Source organism: Polypterus senegalus, chromosome 1 (assembly GCF_016835505.1).
Source record: "Polypterus senegalus isolate Bchr_013 chromosome 1, ASM1683550v1, whole genome shotgun sequence".
In the NCBI taxonomy this organism is placed as follows: Eukaryota; Metazoa; Chordata; class Cladistia; order Polypteriformes; family Polypteridae; genus Polypterus; species Polypterus senegalus.
Window position 1 is genome coordinate 41,792,369 of NC_053154.1, and position 24,472 is coordinate 41,816,840.

The window sequence follows — 24,472 nt, forward strand, 5'->3', positions numbered from 1 at the left end:
CTCCATTGTTACATTCTAAAGTTAGACATGGTGCCAATCATGGCTCAGAACGTGGCTGCTCTTAGGAGATACAGTCTGAAAACATAATACTCACTTCCTCTCGACTGCAGATTAACCTCAGTTTCACTTGTCATTCAGACTTAATGTTGTCCACGAGACATCCAGTCCAGAAGAAATTTCAAGTCGTGTTTTAAAAACCTGTAGCAATCAATTAGCGGGCATCTTCAGTGATGGGGCTGATATCGGATTGAGAAGATCTGCTGTCCCTGTCTTCTTCCAAAGGACAGTTAACTCTGTGCCTAAGAAAATAAAAGTGGACTGTGTGAATGACTACAGAGCTGCGGCACTCTTTTCAGATGTGATGAAGTCACTTAAACTTACCACAAAGATCTGAGGATCCCCATTGGCTTCTTTTCTTTAGTGATTTTTGTTTTTCTATCTAATTTCCTCCACCCTCTGCTAGCATGGCTTTAGTTACATTGTCGTCAAAGCTGATTGCTTTATCAGAGCTGTGTGTGCTTTGGATATAAATGCATGTTTTTGATTCTGTAAGTCCATTCTGCCACCACCCCCCAGGTTTTTCCCTGCAGGTTGGAGGGCCTACATGCAGGGCTGGATGAAGATTAACGTCATAGCCAGGACGGAGCAATTGCAGGTTAAGGGCCTTGCTCAAGGGCCCAATGAAGTAGTCACGTTTGGCATTTATGGGATTTGTAACGGCAGCCTTGCGATTGCCAGTGCAGATCCCAACCTCAGAGCCACCAAGATCAGAAAATGAGAAATGTGTGAAGAGTCCATCAGTTAAAACTGCTTGCTTAAATATCCTGTTAATTATACAGTCAGTGGAGGACTTCAGAAATACAAAAGAAGCCTCAGGTGCCTCTTAATGTCAAGTGCAAAAGGGGTGTGGCTAAGAGGTCAAACAAGCACCCGAGAAAAAAGAATTCCTGGAATATGAATGGCTTAATGTAGCCAGATCTGTTTAGGATGAGGTGTTTTACAGTTACTTCTGCTCTTATTTGGTTTTTTTTTTTCATTCTTAATTTGCTTGTTTCTTCCTTGCCTTTTAAGCTCCATACTGATATGGACAGAGGGGATGGACGTACAAAGTATCTGCTGAGTGGAGAAGGGGCAGGGACCATCTTTGTCATCGATGAGTACAGTGGCAATATCCACGTGACCAAGAGCTTAGATCGAGAGGAGAAGGCCCAGTATATGCTAACAGCACAAGTTGTGGACAGGCAGACACTACGTCCGCTGGAGCCTCCTTCACAGTTCATCATCAAAGTGCAAGACATCAATGATAACCCCCCGGTCTTTCTTAACGGACCCTACACTGCATCTATACCAGAGATGGCTAATCTGGGTGAGTGAGAAGTCCCTGCTGGGCTTTTGATATACCAGGCATCTGAACGTATTGTACTTAGCAGCACAGTAGCTGAGATGTATCAGGAACATGCTGAAGTCTAATTACGTTAGTTAGCATTTAACCTTTGTTCTGACCGGTTATGAATACAGGCTGCCATGATACAGTATATGAGATGGCCCTTTGCATTAAACAGTGTCCACATGTAAGAATATTAAAGGAACAACTAGCAAAACACTTGTGCTGTATGAAGGACTAGCTGTGCTACCCGCCTAAGATGGGCTGAAGTGTAAATAGTCAATGTAGAGCTCAGCATTAACATTTGCAGTTCGCCATGGTGCACATATCTGTGTTTTGTGCCACTTGGTACAGGATTTGAAAAGCACCATTAATCTTTGTGATACACCATCTGTTGGAATGACAAATGCAACACATTTTATTATTAAAAATGTGTGTCATGCGCCATCTATTGGAAAGACATAGATACTGCAACTGGATGGACAATACAGACACGTATCCATTGATTAGGTTTATCATGACTATTATTTTGGTTCTATCCTTTAAACATTTGTTATGTACAGTGACAGGTGTTTTAATCTTAACAAATATTCTTGACGTTTCTTTTGGAAAGTTCTAAAATGATATGTTCAGCATTTTTTCCAAGTCAAACTAATTTTTCACAGTCATGGATAACTTCACCTAGAAAAATGCTGAACTTATTTTTAGAGAAAGATAGCAAGTGAACTCTGCCACTATTCAGCTGATAAGATTTAATATTCATCTTATTTGAATATTGTGGTATGGAATGTAAGAGCAATGAGTCATTTGCTGCTTTTAAATGTCATCATGTTGATTTTGGTCCTTTAGAAAGCACATACCGCTTTATACAGTACACTCGATGGTAACACTGCTGCTGTAAGACAGATTAGACATCCACAGCATCCAAAAAATACGACTTAAAATTCTGTGCTTGGGTTTTACTGTGCTGGCTGTTTTTTATACTTTATTTTTACTTTTTTGTTTTTATAGTTTGAAACATATCTCATTGTGCAACTACCGTTTATAAGAACTTGTAAACACTTTTGACTAAGAGAAACAGTTCTTGTATAGCAAAATCAATCGGTGTATTCTTGGCAATGATTTGACTGTGCAGTACAGCGCTTCATTCATTCCCTGTATTCCTGTTCCGGTGGTTATAATTTATTTTCCTGTCAATTGTTTCCCCCAATCCATTACAGAAGTCAACAAACTGCAGGCTCGCTTGAACTGGAGCTGCTCTTAAATTTCCATTTGCATCTGCGCACTTGTTGCGAAATGTCAAAAAGAAGAGGAAAACTAAAATTTTACAAGTATGCAAGCACACATTAATCGGTTTCTTTTTGAGCGAAACACTGAAACCTTTGACATATTTCTTAGTATTAATTGGGTGTTTGTGTTCAGGGACACTGAATGTGCAATATGAACATCAAATCATCTCTAATGATGCTGGCAGTCGAGCTGAATGCAAAGACCAGCACCTGTTTACCTAGTGGGTTGGAACAAGAATGGCCAGCATTTCACTTCACTTCACATCACTTCACTTTACTTCACTTCACCTCTCTTCACTTCACTTCATGTCACATCACTTCAGTTCACTTCAAGTCACGTCACTTCACGTCACTTCACGTCACATCACTTCACTTCACCTCACTTCACCTCTCTTCACTTCACTTCACGCCACTTCATTTCACTTCACTTCACTTCACTTCTCTTCACTTCACTTCACGTCACTTCACTTCACTCTAGATCACTTCACTTCACGTCACTTCACCTCTCTTCACTTCACTTCACGTCACTTCACTTCACTCTAGATCACTTCACTTCACGTCACTTCACCTCTCTTCACTTCACTTCATGTCACGTCACTTCAGTCTACATCACTTCACTTCACGTCACGCCACGTCACGTCACTTCACCTCATTTCACTTCACATCACTTCACTTTACTTCACGTCACTTCACTTCACCTCTCTTCACTTCACTTCACGTCACATCACTTCACTTCACCTCTCTTCACTTCACGTCACCTCTCTTCACTTCACTTCACTTCATGTCACTTCACATCACTTCACTTTACTTCACGTCACTTCACTTCACCTCTCTTCACTTCACTTCACGTCACATCACTTCACTTCACCTCACTTCACCTCTCTTCACTTCACTTCACTTCATGTCACTTCACTTCACGTCACGTCACATCACTTCACTTCACCTCACTTCACCTCTCTTCACTTCACTTCACTTCACGTCACTTCACCTCACTTCATCTCTTCACTTCACTTCACTTCACTTCATGTTACTTCACTTCAATTGACTTCACTTCACCTCATTTAATGTGTTTCTTTACTAACAATGACTGCTAGTTTTACAATAACCTCATTTGTCTTCAGTGAGAGTGCAGTCGCAGCACTGGGGTCCCGGGTTTGGTTCTCAGCCCAGTCACTATCTGTGATGAGTCTCCATGTCGCAGAGATGACCGATTGGGTGTTCTTCTGGTGTCCCAGTTTCATTCCACTTCTCTTTAGCTGGTGAATCCTACCTGGCCTGGAGGGAATGAGTGCAGGGGTTGTGAAGAAAACAAGCCAGATCTCATTAAGACACTCAGCCTAAAGAGCCAAAACCAATCAGAAATGAACCGTTGACACTCAACGCCTGAAAGCAAAAGTTAATGTATGAATTTATAAAAATTCAATGAGATAATCAAAAGATTGACAGAAACAAGTAAGAGTTTTATCATGAGTGGAGCAGCTCTGAAAGTCCTCAGCAATAAAGTTTCTCTTTTGTGAGTTGTAGCTTAAATGAACTCTTGAGCTAAAAATGGCCACAACTGAAGCTGTCTACTTTGAAATATTTAATTAAGCAGTGAATATGGAAGTCATTTAAAGTAGTTATATAATAGGCGTGAAGCTTTTGGAAAATTATAGCTAAAATTAGGATAGGATATAAGGAATGTAATTAAAAAGCTTCATCATTGTTTCCTGCAGAGGCATTAGCTCTCTTGGAAATGTGTTCTTTTAATATTGTGGCTTATTAAATAATTAAACAATATCATAATATACCAGAAAAGGCGATATCCCTCCCATAGTGATTACGGCGGTACAAGAATCACATGAGACAAAATATCTTTTAGCTTACATTTACTGACGTTTTACGCAGTTACAGACGGGGAGGCATATGGACAGACTTTATCCAGGTGGGAATCTGGATCAACACAGTCAGCCATTTTCTCCGTCCCTACGCTGGGAGGTTTTTCGACAACTCTTTGTGTCGACGCAGCCTCGAAGGGTCTGGCCACTGTCCAGACCTTTTATATGGTTCTTGCTTCATTTGCTGGTCTTCTCCGTCTCCAAACAAGGGCCGAATTCCTCTCCCACAAAATACAGAAATATCATAGTGCTTACATGTCGATTCTCATTCTCACAAGAAGGAAAGAAGGTTTGTGCTGATAGAGGACAGAAATACCCTAACCTGTGTTTAAACTGACTATACAAGCCTCCAGTTGTCTTTGGCTATCTAATCCAATGCTTGGTCAGCAATTCTAACTGCTGAGCCCGTGTGTGCCACAGTTAACATGCACATGTGAATAAAACTCATAACAGTACTGTCCAGATACAGTGACATAAAGAAAAATGTAGTATTACAATCATATACTGTAAAATGTCATTTTTGTGTGTTTCATATGGTGTTGGTTTGAATCCCATAAACACCAGAAATGCCTCCCTTGAGCAAGACCCTTAACCTGCCATTCCTGCATCCTGGGTATGACGTTAATCTGCACCCAGCCCAGCAAGCCAGGCCTCAAACTTACAGGGAAAACTTGGCAGTTGGTGGCAGGATTGGCACTCCAGTCACCGTAAAAAACCTGACAATGTACCAGTGGGGTGCTGCACTCAGGTTCCAATCCAGGTGGTCCAGCATGTGATGGGTGTGGCAGTTCATGCTCCCAGCCTATATGTCTACTAGCTGAAGTGCCCGCCGTTGCCTGGGTATATCTGTATAACGGGTTAAAGGAATAAAGCAAAGGTTTCTGTGTTTTTAAATAGTGACCTGTTGTTATTCCTAGCTGTCTCATTTGTAATCCACACTGCCTCTCTATCATTGTCTCCGCCCTCGTGAGTTGAGAATTTTTTTTTTTTTAGTCCAATTGGTTTCCGGAATTGCAGTAACTGCTTGCTGGGTTGTAACCATGAATGCTGTCATGTTTGATTTGCCCACTTAGTTCAAGGTGGACAGTGTGTAATTCTTAAAATTTGAAGAAAAGCATTAGAAAGCAAGAGTTAAACAACCACCCTTTCATTCTCCTTTGCGTTGTGCTGCACTTCCACTTTCAATCAAGCCTCAGCAAAAGCACACAATATTCATTTTTATATTACAGTAGATAGAAGCAGCACACAGGAAAAACAAAAACCCACTGGGACCCCAGGGGCAAAACTTTGGGTTCCATATCTTGTCCATGGGATCCTAGAGCAGGGGTGCCCAATACGTTGATCGAGATCGACTGGTAGATCGCAAAGGTAGTGCAGGTAGATCGCGTTGCATTCAAAAAAACATTTTTTTTAAACGTTAGTCTATCATATATCCTCCAATGGCATTTGCCACTTGATTGACATACAGGGCGGCCAGTCTGAGATCTCTTCTCTTCTAACACACTGGTCATCCTGCATACACGATCAAACGCGTGAGCTACTGCAAAACTCCGGCTGTGATCTAATTAGCCTTCCAATTTATATCGACTAAAGAAGGGATTGAAAAAAAAATTTGGGGAGGGTATGGGCTGGATGTGGAATTGGAAGAGGGATTTTTTTCTCACAATGTGACAATCGAAGTGCATTTGTCTGATCTGTCAATCTATCATTGCTATTCCAAAGAAGGAAAATGTGGAAAGGCACTTTCGAACTGTTCATAAAAACTATGAAACTGACTTCCTTCCAAAAAGCGATCTGAGAAAGAGAAAGGAAAGGGAACTAAAATCGCAGTTAATTGGACAGCCGTCATTTTTCACTCGGCTGAATTCAAAAGCAAAGGCAGACACACCAAAGCATCGTTCCGGGTGAGTCACTCGATCATTAAGCATAAGAAGTCCTTCCAAGATGGAGAGATGATAAAAGATGCCTTCATTGAGGTAGATGGCTAGGGAGAAATTCCTGCTGAGATTTCAAGACCCTTGGCCGGAGAAAAAGGAGTTTCTCCTTGTCGTTATACACGCAGAATACATGCAACTTAATAACGATCAATGGCCGCTAGACTTGCCATTTTTTTCCGCTCTGACCAACATGTTGAATAAGCTTAATTTACAGCAACAAGGAAAAGAGAAAACCATGGTCAATATGATTAGCTCAGTTAATGCTTTCAAACAAAAAATCAACATCTGGCCTCAAAGCTACAGGGCCTTGATTTGGGGAAAATCCAAAACCTCGCATCAGAGCTGGAGACGTAATGGAAGGCGTGTGCGCAACTTGACAGCACACGCTACGCAGAGCAGATTGAAAATTGTCTGTCAGACTTTGACAGTTTCAAGACTCAGCTGTACTTGAGCCAATCGCTACATTTAAGTGCTATCCATTTAGGGAAGATGTTGAGGGTGATTCACCCGCATCAAAAATTGCAACACTGTTTCACCTAAAACTCCTCTACAGTGGAGGATGAGATTTTGACACTACAGGATGACATTCAGCTAAAGTATGGGGATCATGGAGAGTATTGGAACTTACAGAGGAAAAGTACCCAAACACGAGGAAATGTGCTACCTCCTTGACTGCATTATTCGGCTCTACTTATTTATGCGAGTCAGCCTTTTCCCACATGAAGATTATTAAATCCAAATACTGTAGTGACCATAAATGTATTGAATTGTTATTATGCCATAAAGGTTATTCAGTTATGCAAGGTACAACAACAAGTATTTTATGTATAAAGTATACTCAGTTAGGTCTATAAATATTTGGACAGAGACAACTTTTTTCTAATTTTGGTTCTGTACATTACCACAATGAATTTTAAATGAAACAACTCAGATGCAGTTGAAGTGCAGACTTTCAGCTTTAATTCAGTGGGTTGAACAAAACGATTGCATAAAAATGTGAGGCAACTACAGTATTTTTTAACACAATCCCTTTATTTCAGGGGCTCAAAAATAATCAGACAAATTAAATAACTGGAAATAAAATGTTCATTTCTAATACTTGGTTGAAAACCCTTTGCTGGCAATGACAGTCTGAAGTCTTGAACTCATGGACATCACCAGATGCTGGGTTTCCTCCTTTTTAATGCTCTGCCAGGCCTTTACTGCAGCGGCTTTCAGTTGCTGTTTGTTTGTGGACCTTTCTGTCTGAAGTTTAGTCTTCAACAAGTGAAATGCCTGCTCAGTTGGGTTAAGATCAGGTGACTGACTTGGCCATTCAAGAATTTTCCACTTCTTTGCTTTAATAAACTCCTGTGTTGCTTTGGCTGTATGTTTTGGGTCATTGTCCATCTTTGTCATGAAACGCCGCCCAATCAATTTGACTGCATTTAGCTGGATTTGAGCAGACAGTATGTCTCTGAACACCTCAGAAGTGGCAGCATCATGCTGTGGAGATGTTTTTCAGCAGCAGGAACTGAGAGACTAGTCAAGATAAAGGGAAAGATGACTGCAGCAATGTACAGAGACATCCTGGATGAAAACCTGCTCCGGAGCGCTCTTGACCTCAGACTGGGGCGACGGTTCATCTTTCAGCAGGACAACGACCCTAAGCACACAGCCAAGATATCAAAGGAGTGGCTTCAGGACAACTCTGTGAATGTCCTTGAGTTGCCCAGCTAGAGCCCAGACTTGAATCTGATTGAACATCTCTGGAGAGATCTTAAAATGGCTGTGCACCGACGCTTCCCATCCAACCTGATGGAGCTTCAGAGGCGCTGCAAAGAGGAATGGGCAAAGCTGGCCAAGGATAGGAGTGCCAAGCTTGTGGCATCATATTCAAAAAGACTCGAGGCTGTAATTGCTGCCAAAGGTGCATCGACAAAGTACTGAGCAAAGGCTGTGAATACTTATGTACATGTGATTTCTCAGTTTTTTTTATTTTTAATAAATTTGCAAAAACCTCAAGTAAAATTTTTTCACGTTGTCATTATGGGGGTGTTGTGTGTAGAATTCTGAGGAAAAAAATGAATTTAATCAATTTTGGAATAAGGCTGTAACATAACACAATGTAGAAAAAGTGATGTGCTGTGAATACTTTCTGGATACACTGTATAAAAAATACTACCTTAAAAACAGTGGTAAGTCTGTGAGATTAGGCATTCTAAGGCTACATATTAATAATACAATAGATGAAAGTAGAGCAATATATTACTCTACCAAGATAAAACAGTAGGGTCTGAACTACACGACAATAGGGGCTTTGAACCTATAAGAGATAACTGAACCTGCTGAAGCCACTCACCAGGTGCTAGGCCCAGAGGTCTGGAAGATCAGGGTGAACACTGATGTCCCTCCGTCACCATCGCTTCCAGTTGTGTTACCTCCGTAGCCTGGGAAAGAGTGATCTGAGTAACCTGGCTGTCCCCTGGGCATTATCTGCATGTCCGCTCTTTAAAGCTGCCCAGTTTTTCCAGGATAGGCTTGTCCTCCTCATGCACTTATACTGGACCAGGCAAGCTAAGGAAAAAGGATGGATGGATTTTTCTTTTCAATTAAACTGAAATGCATTTGGAAATTCTGTTAACTTCCAAAATATTAGGACATTACACTGTGTTTCTAATGAATAAGGATGAAAATATGATTTAATCCATCATTTCCATTTATTTTACAAATTGCCATTTCTGAATATGTTCTTTCGTTTCAGGGTTACAGGAATCCAGTCTCCCAACAAAATAAAATATTTAGCTTGGATGGGATTCAATTTTACCACTGGATGCACACACACACACACACACTCACACACACCTCATTGGAACAATCTAGACGAGAACAGGCCATTAAGCTCAACAAAGATCACCAGTCCCATCCATTTAATTTCTCCAAAATAACATCACGTCAAGTTTTAAAAAGTCCCTAAAGTCACAGACACTTGCACAGAATACTTCTTAACTTCTCTACGTAGAGCTGCCATTTAACTTACCCTCCACATTTTGGGTTAAAAGAACAAATAAATAATGGAGAGGATGTACAAACTGCACAAAGATGAGCTCCCTGCAGGCAGCAGTGCTAACCACCTACGTATCTCTATTAACAATACACTAATTTAAAACAGAATACAAATAAAAACAAAGTTTGTGCTTAAATCTGAATTGGGCTTTACTTTTGAATAAGTTATATCTAAAGATTTTTCATTAGAAGACAATGTGCTGTGACAGATAGGGGGCGCTATTGCTCCCTTGAACCCCTGTCCAAGACTCCAGACACCAGATAAAAGTCCAAAAGTAGACTACAGTAATCCCTCCTCGATCGCGGGGGTTGCGTTCCAGACCCCCCCACGATAGGTGAAAATCCGCGAAGTAGAAACCATATGTTTGTATGGTTATTTTTATATATTTTAAGCCCTTATAAACTCTCCCACCCTGTTAACATTATTAGAGCCCTCTAGACCTGAAATAACACCCTTTAGTCAAACGTTTAAACTGTCCTCCATGACAAGACAGAGATGACAGTTCTTTCTCACAATTAAAAGAAAGCAAACATATCTTATCTTCAAAGGAGAGCCGTCATAAAGGAGCGCGTCAGGAGCAGAGAATGTCAGAGAGAGCGCTAGCTAAGAAAAGCAAACAATCAAAAAATCAATACATGCTTTTATGTATACAGAAGCACCGCGATAAAGCGGCATTTTGTAGAGGAGCGTCCCTATCCTCTGTGCAAACAGCCCCTCTGCTCACACCCCCTCCGTCAGGCAGAGAGAGCGAGAAAGATAGAGAGAAGCAAACAAGCACAGCGCGGGATGCATATCTTATAGCATTGAGGAGTTTTAGTTAATATGTAATACGTGCTCTGATTGGGTAGCTTCTAAGCCATCCGCCAATAGCGTCCCTTGTATGAAATCAACTGGGCAATCAAACTGAGGAAGCATGTAACCTAAATTAAAAGACCCATTGTCCGCAGAAAGCGGCGAACCAGCGAAAAATCTGTGATATATGTTTAGATGTGCTTACATTTAAAATCCGCGATAGAGTGAAGCTGCGAAAGTCGAAGCGTGATATAGCGAGGGATTACTGTATATATATATTAACAACAGTGCACCAAGCACCCTCCTCTCCACAATACTCATTAAATTCACAAATCACAAATACAATAAACAATCCTCCACTCCCAGACACGTTGCCACCCTTCCACCCAGCTCAGCTCAACGCTCTGGTGTCTCTCTCAGTATTTTATAGTCCTTGTCCCGGAAGTGTTTTGCCCTCTCTGTCCACGTGACAGAACACTTCCGGGTCAAATAAAAATCCTTTTTCTTTACCCCAGAAGCACGTCATTCCCCTTGTTCATATGTACTTCTTCCTATGTACTTCTTCTTCTTCCCTGCAGTGCCTTCTAGTGGCCCCCATGGTATCCAGCAGGGCTTTAAAGGAAAACTCCAACGTCCATAATTCTCTGCTGGCATTCTGGGCACCTCCATGCTGCAGGGAGGGTTCCACCTGGCAGCGTGAGGGTATTAGTCGGGCTGAACGGCCAGCCATCTATCACAGTGCATTTTAATGGACAAGTGAACCGAATGAACTTTTGTATCAATTTTGAACACATTTTTAGCAAAGGTTACATTAAAATAAAAATCACCCGTCAACATTCTTTGTGAAAAAAATACCCAAATGATTCTCCTCTTCCCACCGTATGACTTTGTCTTGTTATTCTTATGCCAACAAGCTCGTGCCACTAGATGTCACACTGTCTGTGTACAAAGGAGGACATCTCATCCATTCTCCCACCCATCTATCCTTATATTAACCAACTTATCTAGTCCTGCGATGCACAGTGCTGGTGTTTGTCCTGACAACACTGAATGCCTAGCAGAAAGCAGCCATGGATGGGCTAGTGGTCTATCACAAGACACAGAAAACAGTTCTGCTTAAATAAATTATAGGTTAGGGTTAGCACTAAAGTAAGAATTATTTTTAACAAGTCAAGGTAAGCGGCATATTAAGGCAGGCAGTGTGGTGGACTTGTTAAGGTTTTGGATCTCAAACCCTGAGGTTGTGAGATCAAATCCCACTAGTCACGCTTTGCGACCACAAACAAATCACTTCACCTGGCGGTGCTTTAGATAGATAGATAGATAGATAGATAGATAGATAGATTGACCTGAAAAACAAAAGAAATGGAACCAGTTGTATCTCAGGTGGTGTAATTCAGCTTGGAAAACTTTGCCAGCCAAATAGTAATCATAATTTTAACATGTCTTACCTTAGAACCTGGCTACTTTAATAAAGGAAATATTTGTTGTACTTACTGTACATCAGCATTGGCATAGCTGGCTGGTGATGAACATGCATCTGTTAGAAAGTAAAGGTTATCGCTGTCTGCTTTATAACAGTTCAAGTGCAGAAACAAGTGAACACCCTGATGAAAGGAGAAGTGTCTGTGCAGTCACTATGTCTCTGTCATTCTAACAAATGGTGCATCACAAACATTAACAGTGCTTTTACGAATCCCATGACAAATGGCACATAAGAGAGACACACACATGGCAAGGTGCACTGCAAATGTTAACATTGGAGTCTGCATTGATTACCGTATATACTCTGTGGGAAGTAGCCCGGACACAGACAGACGGACATCATTTCAAGTCCAGCACACATTTATTTACACAATAAAGTAGTGCACAAACCCAGTGCCGCAGCACCAATCACCCCAACAGTCCAGGCCTCTGTCCACAATGCCTTTCCTTCAGACTGCCTCCTTCTCTCTCTATCCAGACCTCGTCCTCTTCCACCCGACTCCAGTCCTGAATGAAGGGAGGCGGCCTCTTTTATAAGCTCCGGCAATCTTCCACCGACACGCCCCAGTGTGGCGGAAGTGCCAGCTGTATCCCCGGAAGCACTCCGGGTGTCCCTGCTCCTCTTGAGGTCCAGGGCTTTCCAGGCATTGGGGCGCCCCCTGGCGGTGACCTCAGGCCCCTACAGGGTTGAGCTTCAAAGCTCTGCACCTGTGGCCCCCAAAGCAACCAGGGCGGTCGCCCCCTCATGGTCTGGAGAAGGCGCAAGCCCTCCTCCGGTCCTCCTGGGTGTCCTGGCTGGGTACCACCCCCAGCCGCGGGCCACAACTCGCGTATAAGTCAGGTCTTGAAATCCGAAAAATCGATCATAAAATCGGACCCTGACTTATACGCCCGTTCAAAAATGCATCTTCAACCTCAGACACATCGGATTTTGTTGCAGCAGTGCAGTTACCAATTTCTTTCGCTACTTCAACGACATTTCATTTAAAACCAGCTTCATATTTTCTTCTGATTGAACGCTCCATCGTAGATAAGGGATGCTCTTACGATAAAGGTGTATGAGGGTGTGAGACACAAATAACACAAATCAGTGCAATCGTCGCTTTGGAATAGTTCAGGTTTTACAATGTGTTCACGCAATACATAGAAAAAAAGGCTGTGTGCTCCATGGTTGCTTTCTCAGGTGGGTGTTAGTATATCCTAATCTCTTGGACCAATTGCGTGGGTTTTCTGCATTTGACTTATATGACCGACATTATAAAATACCAGGAATTATATATAAAATCAAGCCTTATCTCTTATCTTATCTATAGGAGAACTTACCCGCGAGTATATTATATAATTAGAGTACTTAGATATCAATCTATCTCAGATAAATAGCACAGCTAGTTTTATAATAAGTTAGTATAACAGTTGATTCTGGCAAAATGTGCCTATTAGGCAAAACTAGTCTGCTGGTGTAAAACATTCTCCACGTGTTTTGATTTTTCCACCCATTCATAGCTGACGCTGCCCGGTCCAGCTCATGGCGAAGGAGGCCAAGGTCAATCCCAGCAGCGTCAGTCCTACCCTGAGTGGGGTGCCAGTCCATCACTGAGCCCATTCACTTAACTTAATGACATTTGCTTGTGCCAGGACATTTATTAAGATGTATGTGTCTCAAGCCGCCCTTCACTATCTTGAATACCCAGGAGATAAAGGACATTCCAAAAAAAGTGATATCAATAAAATACAGAATAAATTGTTGGCAGGTTTGTAGTGCACTCGTATTAGCACAAGAATAGTTTACACTTTGTGCTTCATAGCAGCTTCTCTCCTAATTTAATCCATAAGTACACAAGATGGATGCCAAATGATTATGGCCACGCTCAGTTTAGATTTATTAAACAACCCAAAAGGTTCATCTTTGAGATGCAAGACAAACACACTCATGCAGACACTCTGAAACGTCCACACTAATACAGAGCAAGCTAGGAACTGAACTGTAATCCAGAGCCCTAACTACTGCGCCACCATAGAGACCAAACCTTAGCCTTATTCTTGTTACGCATTAAGTCTCACTTTTTAATTGGCTGCAACAAACTTGCCAGTTATTAAACACCAGCTTTGGACTCCTCAAAGTATTAAATTGTTTTTGAACGTGACGTACTCCTTCACTTTATATTTATTTTCTTTATGTGGTTTTGGCACATCTACTTGTAACTCTATACTGTAAATCGCTATTATTATTCTAGGCACGTCAGTCATTCAAGTCACAGCTACCGATGCAGATGACCCAACATATGGAAACAGCGCCAAGCTTGTGTACACTGTGCTCCAAGGCCAGCCATACTTCTCGGTGGACCCTCAGACCGGTAAGAGAGCTACGTTTTGAGTTATTAGCATTGGAGAAAGGAGGACAATTAGACATTTGTGAAATAATATCATATTTAATTGAAAATTTACAGTATGTGCAAAGTACCATTTCAAATGCACTTTTTATTTATAAAATTAAACATTTCCTCAATTGGCAAGTGAGAAGACAGCAAGATATTATGAACAGAAAGGCATAAGTGTGGTTCTTGTTAGGAGAAGATGAAAGACTGTTTTAATGGAATACCAAAAGTGCTGGGGTGATTATATGCCGTTGTTGGAATTTTTAGATATTTATTTTTGTGTATTTATATATCTTTATTCTGGCTGTGGTTTTAGGATGGTCAATACCATCCATCCATCCAACCTGCTATATCCTAACTACAGGGTCACGGGGGCCTGCTGGAGCCAATTCCAGCCAACACAGGGCGCAAGGCAGGAAACAAATCCCGGACAGGGCGCCAGCCCACCGCAGGGCACACACACACACACACTGGGGACAATTTAGAATCGCCAATGCACCTAACCTGCATGTCTTTGGACTGTGGGAGGAAACCCACGCAGACACGGGGAGAACAGGCAAACTCCACACGGAGAGGACCCGAGAAGCGAACCCGGGTGTCCTAACTGCGAGGCAGCAGCGCTACCACCGCCCCGTCAATACCATTTTGTATCTATTATTGCATGTGATGCGTCCTGTCAGCCTGGTCTACCTGTATAAGAAAGCCCGCCATCATTGCATTTCAGTATTTGATCTCTTACAAAAAACACTTCCAACCTTTTTATTGTTAATAGAAGCTAAAAGTGTTTCTGTGAAGATGCAGTTAATTTTAGAACTCTTACAATGGTTATCTTGACTAGATTGTCCTGATTTGCTATTTGGGTTTTTCTGAAAAACAACATAACGGTCCATCTTCTGCTGATGCCATGCAGTGTAACTTCAAAGCTGTCGGTCGATGTGTTGTGAGGAGGACTGTTCACATGTATCATTACAAATTGCACAGAAGAAGTACTTCTGGTTTCAGTCAATGAAAATGAGTCTGTTGTTTTTGAGCTTTTACACTTTCATTATTTGAATCACAAATAAATCCAGAAAAGGATGTGTAATATTAAGTTGATGACTGCTAATTGTTACCATAGAATTTAAAAATACCTTATTTTCCATCATTTTATTCTTTAATCAAAAATCTAAATCTGAAAATTCCTTTAATTTTCATTTTTTTGTTTTTGCTTCTAAAATGACATTTCAAATACCAAGCAGTACACGGACCCACAAACCTCCTTTTGCTGAGTTTCATATTTCATGTACGTGAAAGTGCATGCAACAAACAACTGTAGTGTGAATTTCTCAAAACTGTATGTGACACAAAACGTAACTGTTTCGCTCGACACTTCTTGGTTAAAAATAAGGGAGTATTCTGCTATTTGTCTAGACCCCCAGTTTTACTTTTTGACTGATTTTGTATTTTGTTTTTCTCACTTTTATTAGGTTGTTCTGTTTATTTTTTTTTCTGTTGGCTGTTTCACAATCATTCGTTATCTTCTTTTAGTTCCTTTTGTAAGTGTAGCTTATTCTTACCTGTTTTGTGTTACATTGTTAACTGAATTGTGATGTTCTGCTGGAGCATTTCCTTAATATTTCCTTCCTTCAATTTACCTGTGATGCAAGTTAAGCTTACTGGCTTGTAGTAATTTGAATCAGCCTGATCACTTATTTTAGACATTGGGATAACATCTCCTAGTCTGGAGTCTTTAGGAATTTTCTGAGGGTGCAGAGATTTTCAAATAAGGGTTCATATATGGACTCATAAACTTCCTTAGGCACTCTGGGATAATTTGCTTTTCAGCCTATTTAATCCAGGTAGTGCTTCTCTTTCTGCATTTTCCAGAGCACTAAGTGACTCCTTAGTAGTCCCTGTTACTTTTTAGGTTAAGGTTATCGACTTTTTTACACATATAAAGTTCAATACAATGCAAGCTCAAAGCATTTGCTGTTTCAATGACTTTATGTTCTAATTCACCTTTACAGTTACAAAAACTCTCCTCCTCCTCCTTGACCATTCTTTTACGTATAAAATATTGGAAGTATCTCGTTGGGTCATCTTTCACTTTTTCCACAATATTTCTCTGTTTTAACAACAATAAACAAAATGTCATAAAAAATCTTCTAGTGTAATGCCCAGAGGGGACTGGACAGTCTCATGGTCTGGACTCCCTACAGATTTTATTTTTTCTCCAGCCGTCTGGAGTTTTTTTGTTTTTTCTGTCCCCCCTGGCCATTGAACCTTACTCTTATTCAATGTTATTTAATGTTGATTTATTTTGTTTTCTTATTGTGTCTTTTATTTTTCTATTCTTTATTATGTAAAGCACTTTGAGCTACTGTTTGTATGAAAATGTGCTATATAAATAAATGTTGTTGTTGTTGTTGCAGCAGATGCACAGGGGCTTCATTTACAATAACAATCATTTGAACCTGAGGCAACTGCTGAGATATCAAAACTAATATTAATGAGTGAAATGTGATAGCTAACTTTGATTTTTTTAAAGAATACTGACCAAGCAATTGAAAATCCTCCTGAGACTTGTGCCAAATAGCAGAACTTGGCACATACAAAGAAAGAAGAAAAATACAGGGCAGTGTAAAAACGGTTTGAAGAAAAAGGCAGGTCTCTGAGGATGTATATAGCATATACCAGTGAGGCCTAGCTGGTCAAGAGGTAACACCAAAGGGAGGCCAAAAATATGTGAGTAGGGTGGTGCGGGAAAAAAAGAAAATATTTCTTCAGTAGAGATGTCCTAAATTATGGAAGGTGGTAGAAAGTGGGTAGATCCAGACATTGGCTATTGAACTGGTGGGATTTATTTTTTCATTTGGTTTCATGCTCCCAAACTCTCCTACTGCTGTATTTTAGAGGTTTACACCCCTCTTCTTGAATTTATGTGAAATTTGGCTAACAATATTGTCAATTGAAGTCAGTCTGTCCTTGCCTCTCTTCTGTCATTCTGTAGGAGTGGTCCGAACAGCTATTCCAAGTATGGACCGTGAGACACAAGACCACTTTGTGGTGGTGCTTCAAGCAAAGGACATGGGGGGTCATATGGGTGGATTGTCTGGGACAACAACAATCACAGTGACTCTCACTGATGTAAATGACAATCCCCCCAAATTCACACAGAGTGAGTCCTGAATAGATGTTGGTTTGTAGTCTTTGATTAGCATGAAATGTATCTCACTATTCCAATCTGTTGACGTATGTTCAGTGTGCTCCATTTTTGAAATGTGCTACCAGTTTCTTTTTTCCTTTTTTATAGAATATCTTTTTCATTTTGTGAGTTTATTAGATTATTTAACCACTTGACTCTGAATTGCATGTGGGGTACAGAAAGTGCATTTATGCATGAATATATGTATCATATAAGTAATACACCTGTTCACACTTATTCACAGATGTGAATTCTCCAAAACTCTGGACCAGCCCAAAGCCAGATGCAGTTCATTCTTCTCAATAGGGATTTAAGTCCAAAAACTGAGCCAGAGGCTGCTAAAAAGAACCTAAATGATGTATCAGCTTGAGTTTTCAAGGATTTCTCCTTTATACTATTCATAATATTTCTAGCTCTAAAATAATAAAAGCTTAATAAAACTATCATTTATGAATATTAAGTATTTTTAGAAAACATATCTTTATAAATGGTCATATAAAGTAAATCCGTGCTGTGTTGTTAAGTTCTGTTTTTAGAATACTGTCATCTGTTGGTCTAATATAGTACTGCAGTTCAATTAAATATTTTAATGATCCTTTTACTTATCATCAGATGATGCAATTAGTAGTAACTGGTAGGAGGAAACACGGTTGTGTTTATTCACTCAGTCGTCATCCATCTGTTTTCTATTCAAGCCACTCAAAATACCACATTTTATTGTTCTACCCTTATTATACCCAGTGCCTTATTTGACAGGCAGCTTAAACTCATTTTCCATTAACCAACTGCTGCATTAAACAAGATAGGTAAAGTTTCCATTTCATAGATTCGCTTATTGACTTCTATTAAAGTGTAACCTGTTTCACAATGCCCGCTGTCTACTCTCTCCTGTTCATACACAGTACAATAAAATTCTGAGAGTCCTATCACACAGCAAGAACAGGAGTTCCACCAAGGGAGGCAGTGGCTTGTAATATTTTATATATATATATATATATAATTATAGGTTACAGCAAAGGATTTGACTATACCATCATATTGGATCAGCACACTTTCAAAGACTTGGAACAGGGAAATGTTCACAGAAGTGAAGCAATTTAAACACAGGGTGTTATGATAGTAGAACCAAAATAGCAGACGATGGTGAGTCCAGGCCAAAGCACCCACAAAAACAGCCTAGAATCCTAACTTGTCTAAAACAGGTCTCACCACAAGACAAAGTCTGACCTCAGGTAAATGGGAGGCTCCAGACCTGACTAGGCCTCAAAATGACAAACAGGCTTTTGGAGTTCCAGAAATTTTCCAAAATATAGCCCAAGCCCTACAAGAGGAAGGGTGACCATAAACCCTTGGCTTGTAGATGAAAAAGCAAACAATCTTTATAATAGAGGATATTTGCTGTGGCTGCTGTTGGTGCAGGTTGGGCATCTCTGGCGGCAGTGGCTGGATTGGTGGCACCTCGATGGTCAGCAGGAATGCATGGTGGGCAACTGCAGTGGCAGTTAAAGTGTGACGCAATCTGGTTTGTACCTCTTGTCATCATAAGTGCTGGTCCTCCCAGGCAAACACTGCTGTAGGTGTCAGCTACATTAAAGTGTTCAGCAACTCGATCACCTGGGGACTGATTAGATGATGCTGGTACCTCACTTTCGTTTTTGATCTCCATCTCCAGATCACTTGCATCAAACTTGGAGTCTGACAAGTCAGAGTCCTATTCAACAAAATTACGTAAAACTTCCATAGAGCATTTTGCTTCGTATATTCTCTTTGGTTTCTCACCAGATGTCGGTGCCATTTTAGAGGTTATTTGCTCTTCGCTACTCACGCATGCATAAGGAATCAAGGTTACATACACAAAGCTTCATAACTTTTCTTCTAGCAAAGAGAGTCAAACTAAAATGTAATTTGTTGCAGTTTACGGCTGATTGCTGTCCTCTATTCCTGAATTTTGACAAAAGTTGACATCAGCCCTGAAAGAGTTAAGAAACGAACAAAATACAAGAAAAATCTCAAAAGAGCAAAAGATGCTGCCTGAAAGATCCCAACACAATCCAAAAGAAAATCTAATAAACTAAAGCAAACAGTTATCAAAACCAGGTGAGCTGATGCAATAATAAATAAAAAAACAACAAATAACAAAACGTAGGGTCAATGTCAGCCTCTGGCTTGTAAACAAAAAGGACAAAATAGAATGTTTATAAACAGAGAAGTTATTTAAAAAAATGGAGAAAAAGTAGTTGCCAAAAAGGCAATCCTACAGCAAACCAGTCCAATGCCACAATTAAAGAAACAACCAGAGACAGAAGCAGCATAATTCAAGAATCCTGAAAATTTAAATCAAATAACAATACTTACAACCCCCTTGACAAACAAACAATATCCTCTTGATTTAAGCTTCCTCAGCTGTGTCCTTAAATAGCCAGAGGGAAGCCTCAGAAGGAGGGATGCCAAGGTGGTCCTGCCTCCTGGGGCCCCAACCATGAAGCTCAAGGAATGGAATCATATTTAAAGACACAGTACCTACATTTAAACATAATGGAAAATACATAACAATATGATAAATAATAGTTCAGAAACAACAATAAAACATAAATTAAAGAAAAATACAGATCTATACATAACAACTAAATTTATGTTGATGAGCTGAACATACAGTGCTAAGCTCAGCAGGACAATCTCAAGAAACAAAAGCTCCATGCTTGTTTTTGGATTCAGAGCGGCCGTTGATGATGTTTAATTTTTTTTATCACATTTTTCTGACATTGGAGTGTTTTGCCAAAAGCGTGGGTATTCGGAAGAAACCAAGCTTCTTCTATAACCGGGTTACTTCACCTTACCCTGGTTTTGTGTGTCCATGTAAATGCACTCAATGAACCACAAGGCACTCACTTTCCTGCCTGCTCTTTATGGCCTCGGGGGCGGTCCCTGGCAATGATGCAAGAGGAGGTCCTGTCCCTGGAGGTTCCATCCACAAAATACTAGGAACATAACAAAACTTCATTAACCACAATGAAGTAAATAGATACAGAAAATAAAATTGACAGGGAATACATAATTAGACAAATTACAAAAATAAGCAATGTTAACAGAAATGACTGTAATAAATGAACAAAACAGACATAAAAAAGTACTTAAAACATAAGACACGGGAGGAACTCTGACTTAAACCTTACACAGGGTACATTGATAGTTTACAGTTCAAGGGTGGCCATCATAATTCTGAAAGGCTACGTTGGCTTCTGTTCCAAACAAATTAGTTCTTTTAGTTTATGAAATGCGCCATGTAATTTGATATTTTGTTCCTTGTAGCTGTGAACATTCTGCTGTTCCAAAATTCTTTCAAGCCTGGGTTTTGTTTTTCCAAAAAAATCAACAAAATGGCCACTAGAGGATTAGAACCCCCCAATCCTTTAGGATTTTTTCAGTTGATTGTCCAGACATTGCATTAACCACAGCTACTTGATGACGAACACATATACACATTAAAATGTTATCAATTTAGTTGATTAACAGCGGTTTCCAGAGTTATTTGCGAGTTAACTGTCTTTCATTTCTCTGTACATATAAAAAAAATCCTGGAAAGGACATTTTCAGGGCGACGATACGTGATCTTCTCGGAATTTCTCAGAAGACATTTAAAAGACCCGCGAGACAAAAAAGACTGGCCAAGGAACATAAACATGAGACTTGGTGCCAAGAGATTGTCTCAGGGCCATCTTGCGGGGACGTGGAACATGAGATTCTTACATGACACGCCCTTCTTATCAAAAAAGAGCCATGTGCTCTCAGCAAAGAAGAAAGAGCAGCGCGGAGAAAACAGACCCAAAACCGCTGGAGAGAGAAAAAGGCAGATAAGAGATTATGAAAGCAGTGGAATTCGAAAGGCTCAAACAAACAATGGCGCGATACACATGCAGAGAAAGGTACAGAATATGAAAGCAGTAAAATTTGAAAGTATTGTATTGTAGCGTCCCAGCCAAGTTGAAGCCTTTTTGGTTTAGAGTCACTGTTACGTCCGATTGAGGGAGGGCAGATTACAGCACGGAAGACTGATAGCGGGATACTGATTGATGTGGTAAGGGGGTCGAGACACGGGGGAGGAGCGGTTGGAGAGGGTGTGTTGTCACAATGTGTCTCCAAAGATGGAATCAAAATTCACTGCGACCTTGAAGAGAAGGTAATTCCAAATATTGTTTTTAGTGAAGCTTTAAAGTAAAAGCAGTAACATTCGAAAGTATTGTAGCGTCCCAGCCAAGTTGAAGCCTTTTTTGTTTTAAGTGAATGTTACGTCCGATTGCGGGTGGGTGGAGTACAGCACGGAAGACTGATAGCGAGGTACTGATTGATGCGGTAAGTGGGTGCGAGACCCAGGGGAAGAGGGGTTGGAGAGGGTGCTAGAAAGTTGAGTTTGGGGTTACGAAGTCGGCGATTGTTCAAGTAGAACTTTTGTGACACTTTATTACGTCAGTCACACAGTATCAAAAATAAACAGAGTAAAGATCGCATTGGCACAAACAAAAGGTGATTCATCATCAGAACCAGGTGTAATTGAAAAAATAGCAGGACAAATCGAGGTCAGAAATAAAGAGTGGAAAACAAAGTCTTTTCGCCTTCGCATCATTCAATGCACAAAATGTGGATTTACACAGCAATGGACCATACGCTATGAGAATCTGTGGTCCCGCACCAGTTAAAGCAACGATTTCAAAGAAAAAAAAATGCTTTTTAAATTGTATATCCAATTAAACAAACACAGGGGTTGGCGAGCGAAGCGCGCAGGGGGCAGAGCCCCCTAGTAATCTAAATAATAAAGTACAATTCTTCCCAAGAAGGTGAATAAAAAGCAGATTACAAAAGGAAAAAAGTGGTAAGCATCTTTGTGAATATCAAAGAGAATTAACAGCCATATTATCATTAATTACTTCTGAGTCAATAGACAGAGGCCTACAGCAGGCTGTCTGATAAACGGAAGAGTTCAGTTAAAAACAGGATTGACATTTAATTTAGTAACTGGTTGGAATAAAAGCCTGCAGCCATTTTGGCCCTCCAGGAACAGGATTGCCCCTGTCCTTTATATTCTGACAAGCTGCATTGGCTGTTTTTCAAGAATTACGAAGCGTGTTGTCCAGAAATGTAGAATTTGTGGTGACTCACCACAGAGTCACTACAACCACAGCTTTATGCTAACGGCAAATCCCTTCATGCTGGGACATCTTTTATGTAATCTTGAATGGAAACACTGACACAAGCAATTATAAGTTTCCTTTTTGTTATATCTGTGTTAGTCTAACTGTTAACCAGAGAATGGAAAACTATCCATTAACTTATTATTTAAGCAATAAAGAGTGCAGAATTTACAGTGGATTCTGAAAGTATTCTGACCCCTCAACTTTCTTCTCATTTTGTTGTTGCTACTTTGGGCTAAAATGATTTCAATTCATTTTTTCTATAATCAAGCAACATTCAAAACTCCAGAATGACAAAATCAAAATAGAATTTTAGAAATTATTTAATGATTAATCAAGAATAAAAAAACTGAAGTATCACGTTGACAAAAGTTGGTTTAGAGTCTTCATGTGTCTAATGAGACAAGCTTCCACACCTAGAAATGGGGGTTTTCTGCCATTCTCCAATGCAGATCGTCTCAGGCTCTGTCAGGTTGGATGGAGAACATCAATGGACAGCTATTTTCAGGAGTCTTAGAGATGTTTGATTGGGTTCATGTCCAGGTTGTGGCTGGGCCACTCAAGTACAGTCCCAGAGCTGACCCCTAAGCCACTCCTGTGTTGTCTTTGCTTTGTGTTTAGGGTCATTGTTCATTTAGAAGGTAAACCTTCAGGCCATTCTAAGGTCTAGAGCTCACTAGAGCAGGTTTTCATTAAGGATATTCCTCTACTTTGCTCCATTCAGCTTCCCCTCGCTCTGTCTAGTCTCCCAGTCCCTGCTGCAAAATAACAACCCCTCAGCATGATGTTGCCACCACAATGTTTCACCGATGGAATGCCATTGAACAGGTGATGAGTGATACTTGGTTTCTTCCAAACATGACGCTAATCTTAGTTTCACCAGACCAGAGAATCTTGGTTTGCACAGTCTGAGAGTCCTTTAGGGCTCCGTGTGTGTTTTACTTTGGAGAGGCTTCTATTTGGCCTCCCTATCATGAAGCCCAGATCGGTGGAGTGTTACAGGATTGTTTTTGTAGCCTTCCCCAGATCTGTGCCTTGACTCAATCTGTCTCTAAGCTCTGCAGGCAGTTCCTTCGTCCTCATGGCTTGGTTTTTGCTCTGATACACACTGTCAGCTGTGAGACCTTCTATAGACAGGCCTTTCCTAATCATGTCCAACCAAATGAGGTGCAGAAACATCTCAATGGTGATCAATAGAATGGGACGCACCCCGAGCCAAATTTCAAATGGTCTGAATTCTTGGGTCAATGTAATATTTCAGTTTTTTATTTTTAATAAATTTGCAAAAATGTCTATAGTACTGTTTTAATTTTTTTTCATTCTGAGGTATTCATTGTTGCTTGATGTGAAGAAACAATGAACTTAAATGATTTTAGCACAAGGCTGCCACATAACAAATTGTTTTAAAGGTGATGGGGTCTGAATCCATTGTAAACATGGTAAGCGTATATAACAAAAAATAAAATGACACCAGTCTTAACAAATAGGACAGAATAACCTCTAATTTTGTCCTCTTTTTAAAAATCTCTCAAGGTTTGTACTCCTTCTCAGTATCAGAGTTGGCACAGCCATTGGCCCATGTGGGTCGTGTGCGAGCTGAAGATCCCGACATTGGAGAAAATGCAGAGGTGCAATATGCCATTTTGGATGAAGAGCACTCTGACTCATTCAACATCTCTGCATACCGAGGGGATGGCTTGATCGTTCTCAACAGGGTAAGCAAATCTAGAGTCTGCTGCTCTCCGGGCTCTGATGTTGCCCTCTGCTTCTCCTTCCCGGGGCATGGAATGCATTTTGTAAATTTGTCCACTTTTGTCTTTCAATATTTCCTGGAATTAACCTGTAGAAAAAATATGTACGCTATTGGCATACTGGTGGCTACTGTCACCTTCAAAGTCATCTCCTGCTGCAGCTATT

General features: G+C 40.4%; 1 protein-coding gene across 1 annotated transcript in view; it reads left to right on the top strand.

Moving 5' to 3' along the window:
• The window catches only part of LOC120525567 (cadherin-24-like), a 109,902-nt gene that overhangs the window by 37,950 nt on the left and 47,480 nt on the right, over positions 1 to 24,472 (top strand). The window contains exons 3-6 of the mRNA XM_039747970.1: positions 1,072 to 1,366; positions 14,045 to 14,164; positions 17,175 to 17,342; positions 24,089 to 24,270. Coding sequence (XP_039603904.1) covers positions 1,072 to 1,366; positions 14,045 to 14,164; positions 17,175 to 17,342; positions 24,089 to 24,270 — 765 coding nt within the window. The remainder of the gene's footprint in view (positions 1 to 1,071; positions 1,367 to 14,044; positions 14,165 to 17,174; positions 17,343 to 24,088; positions 24,271 to 24,472) is intronic.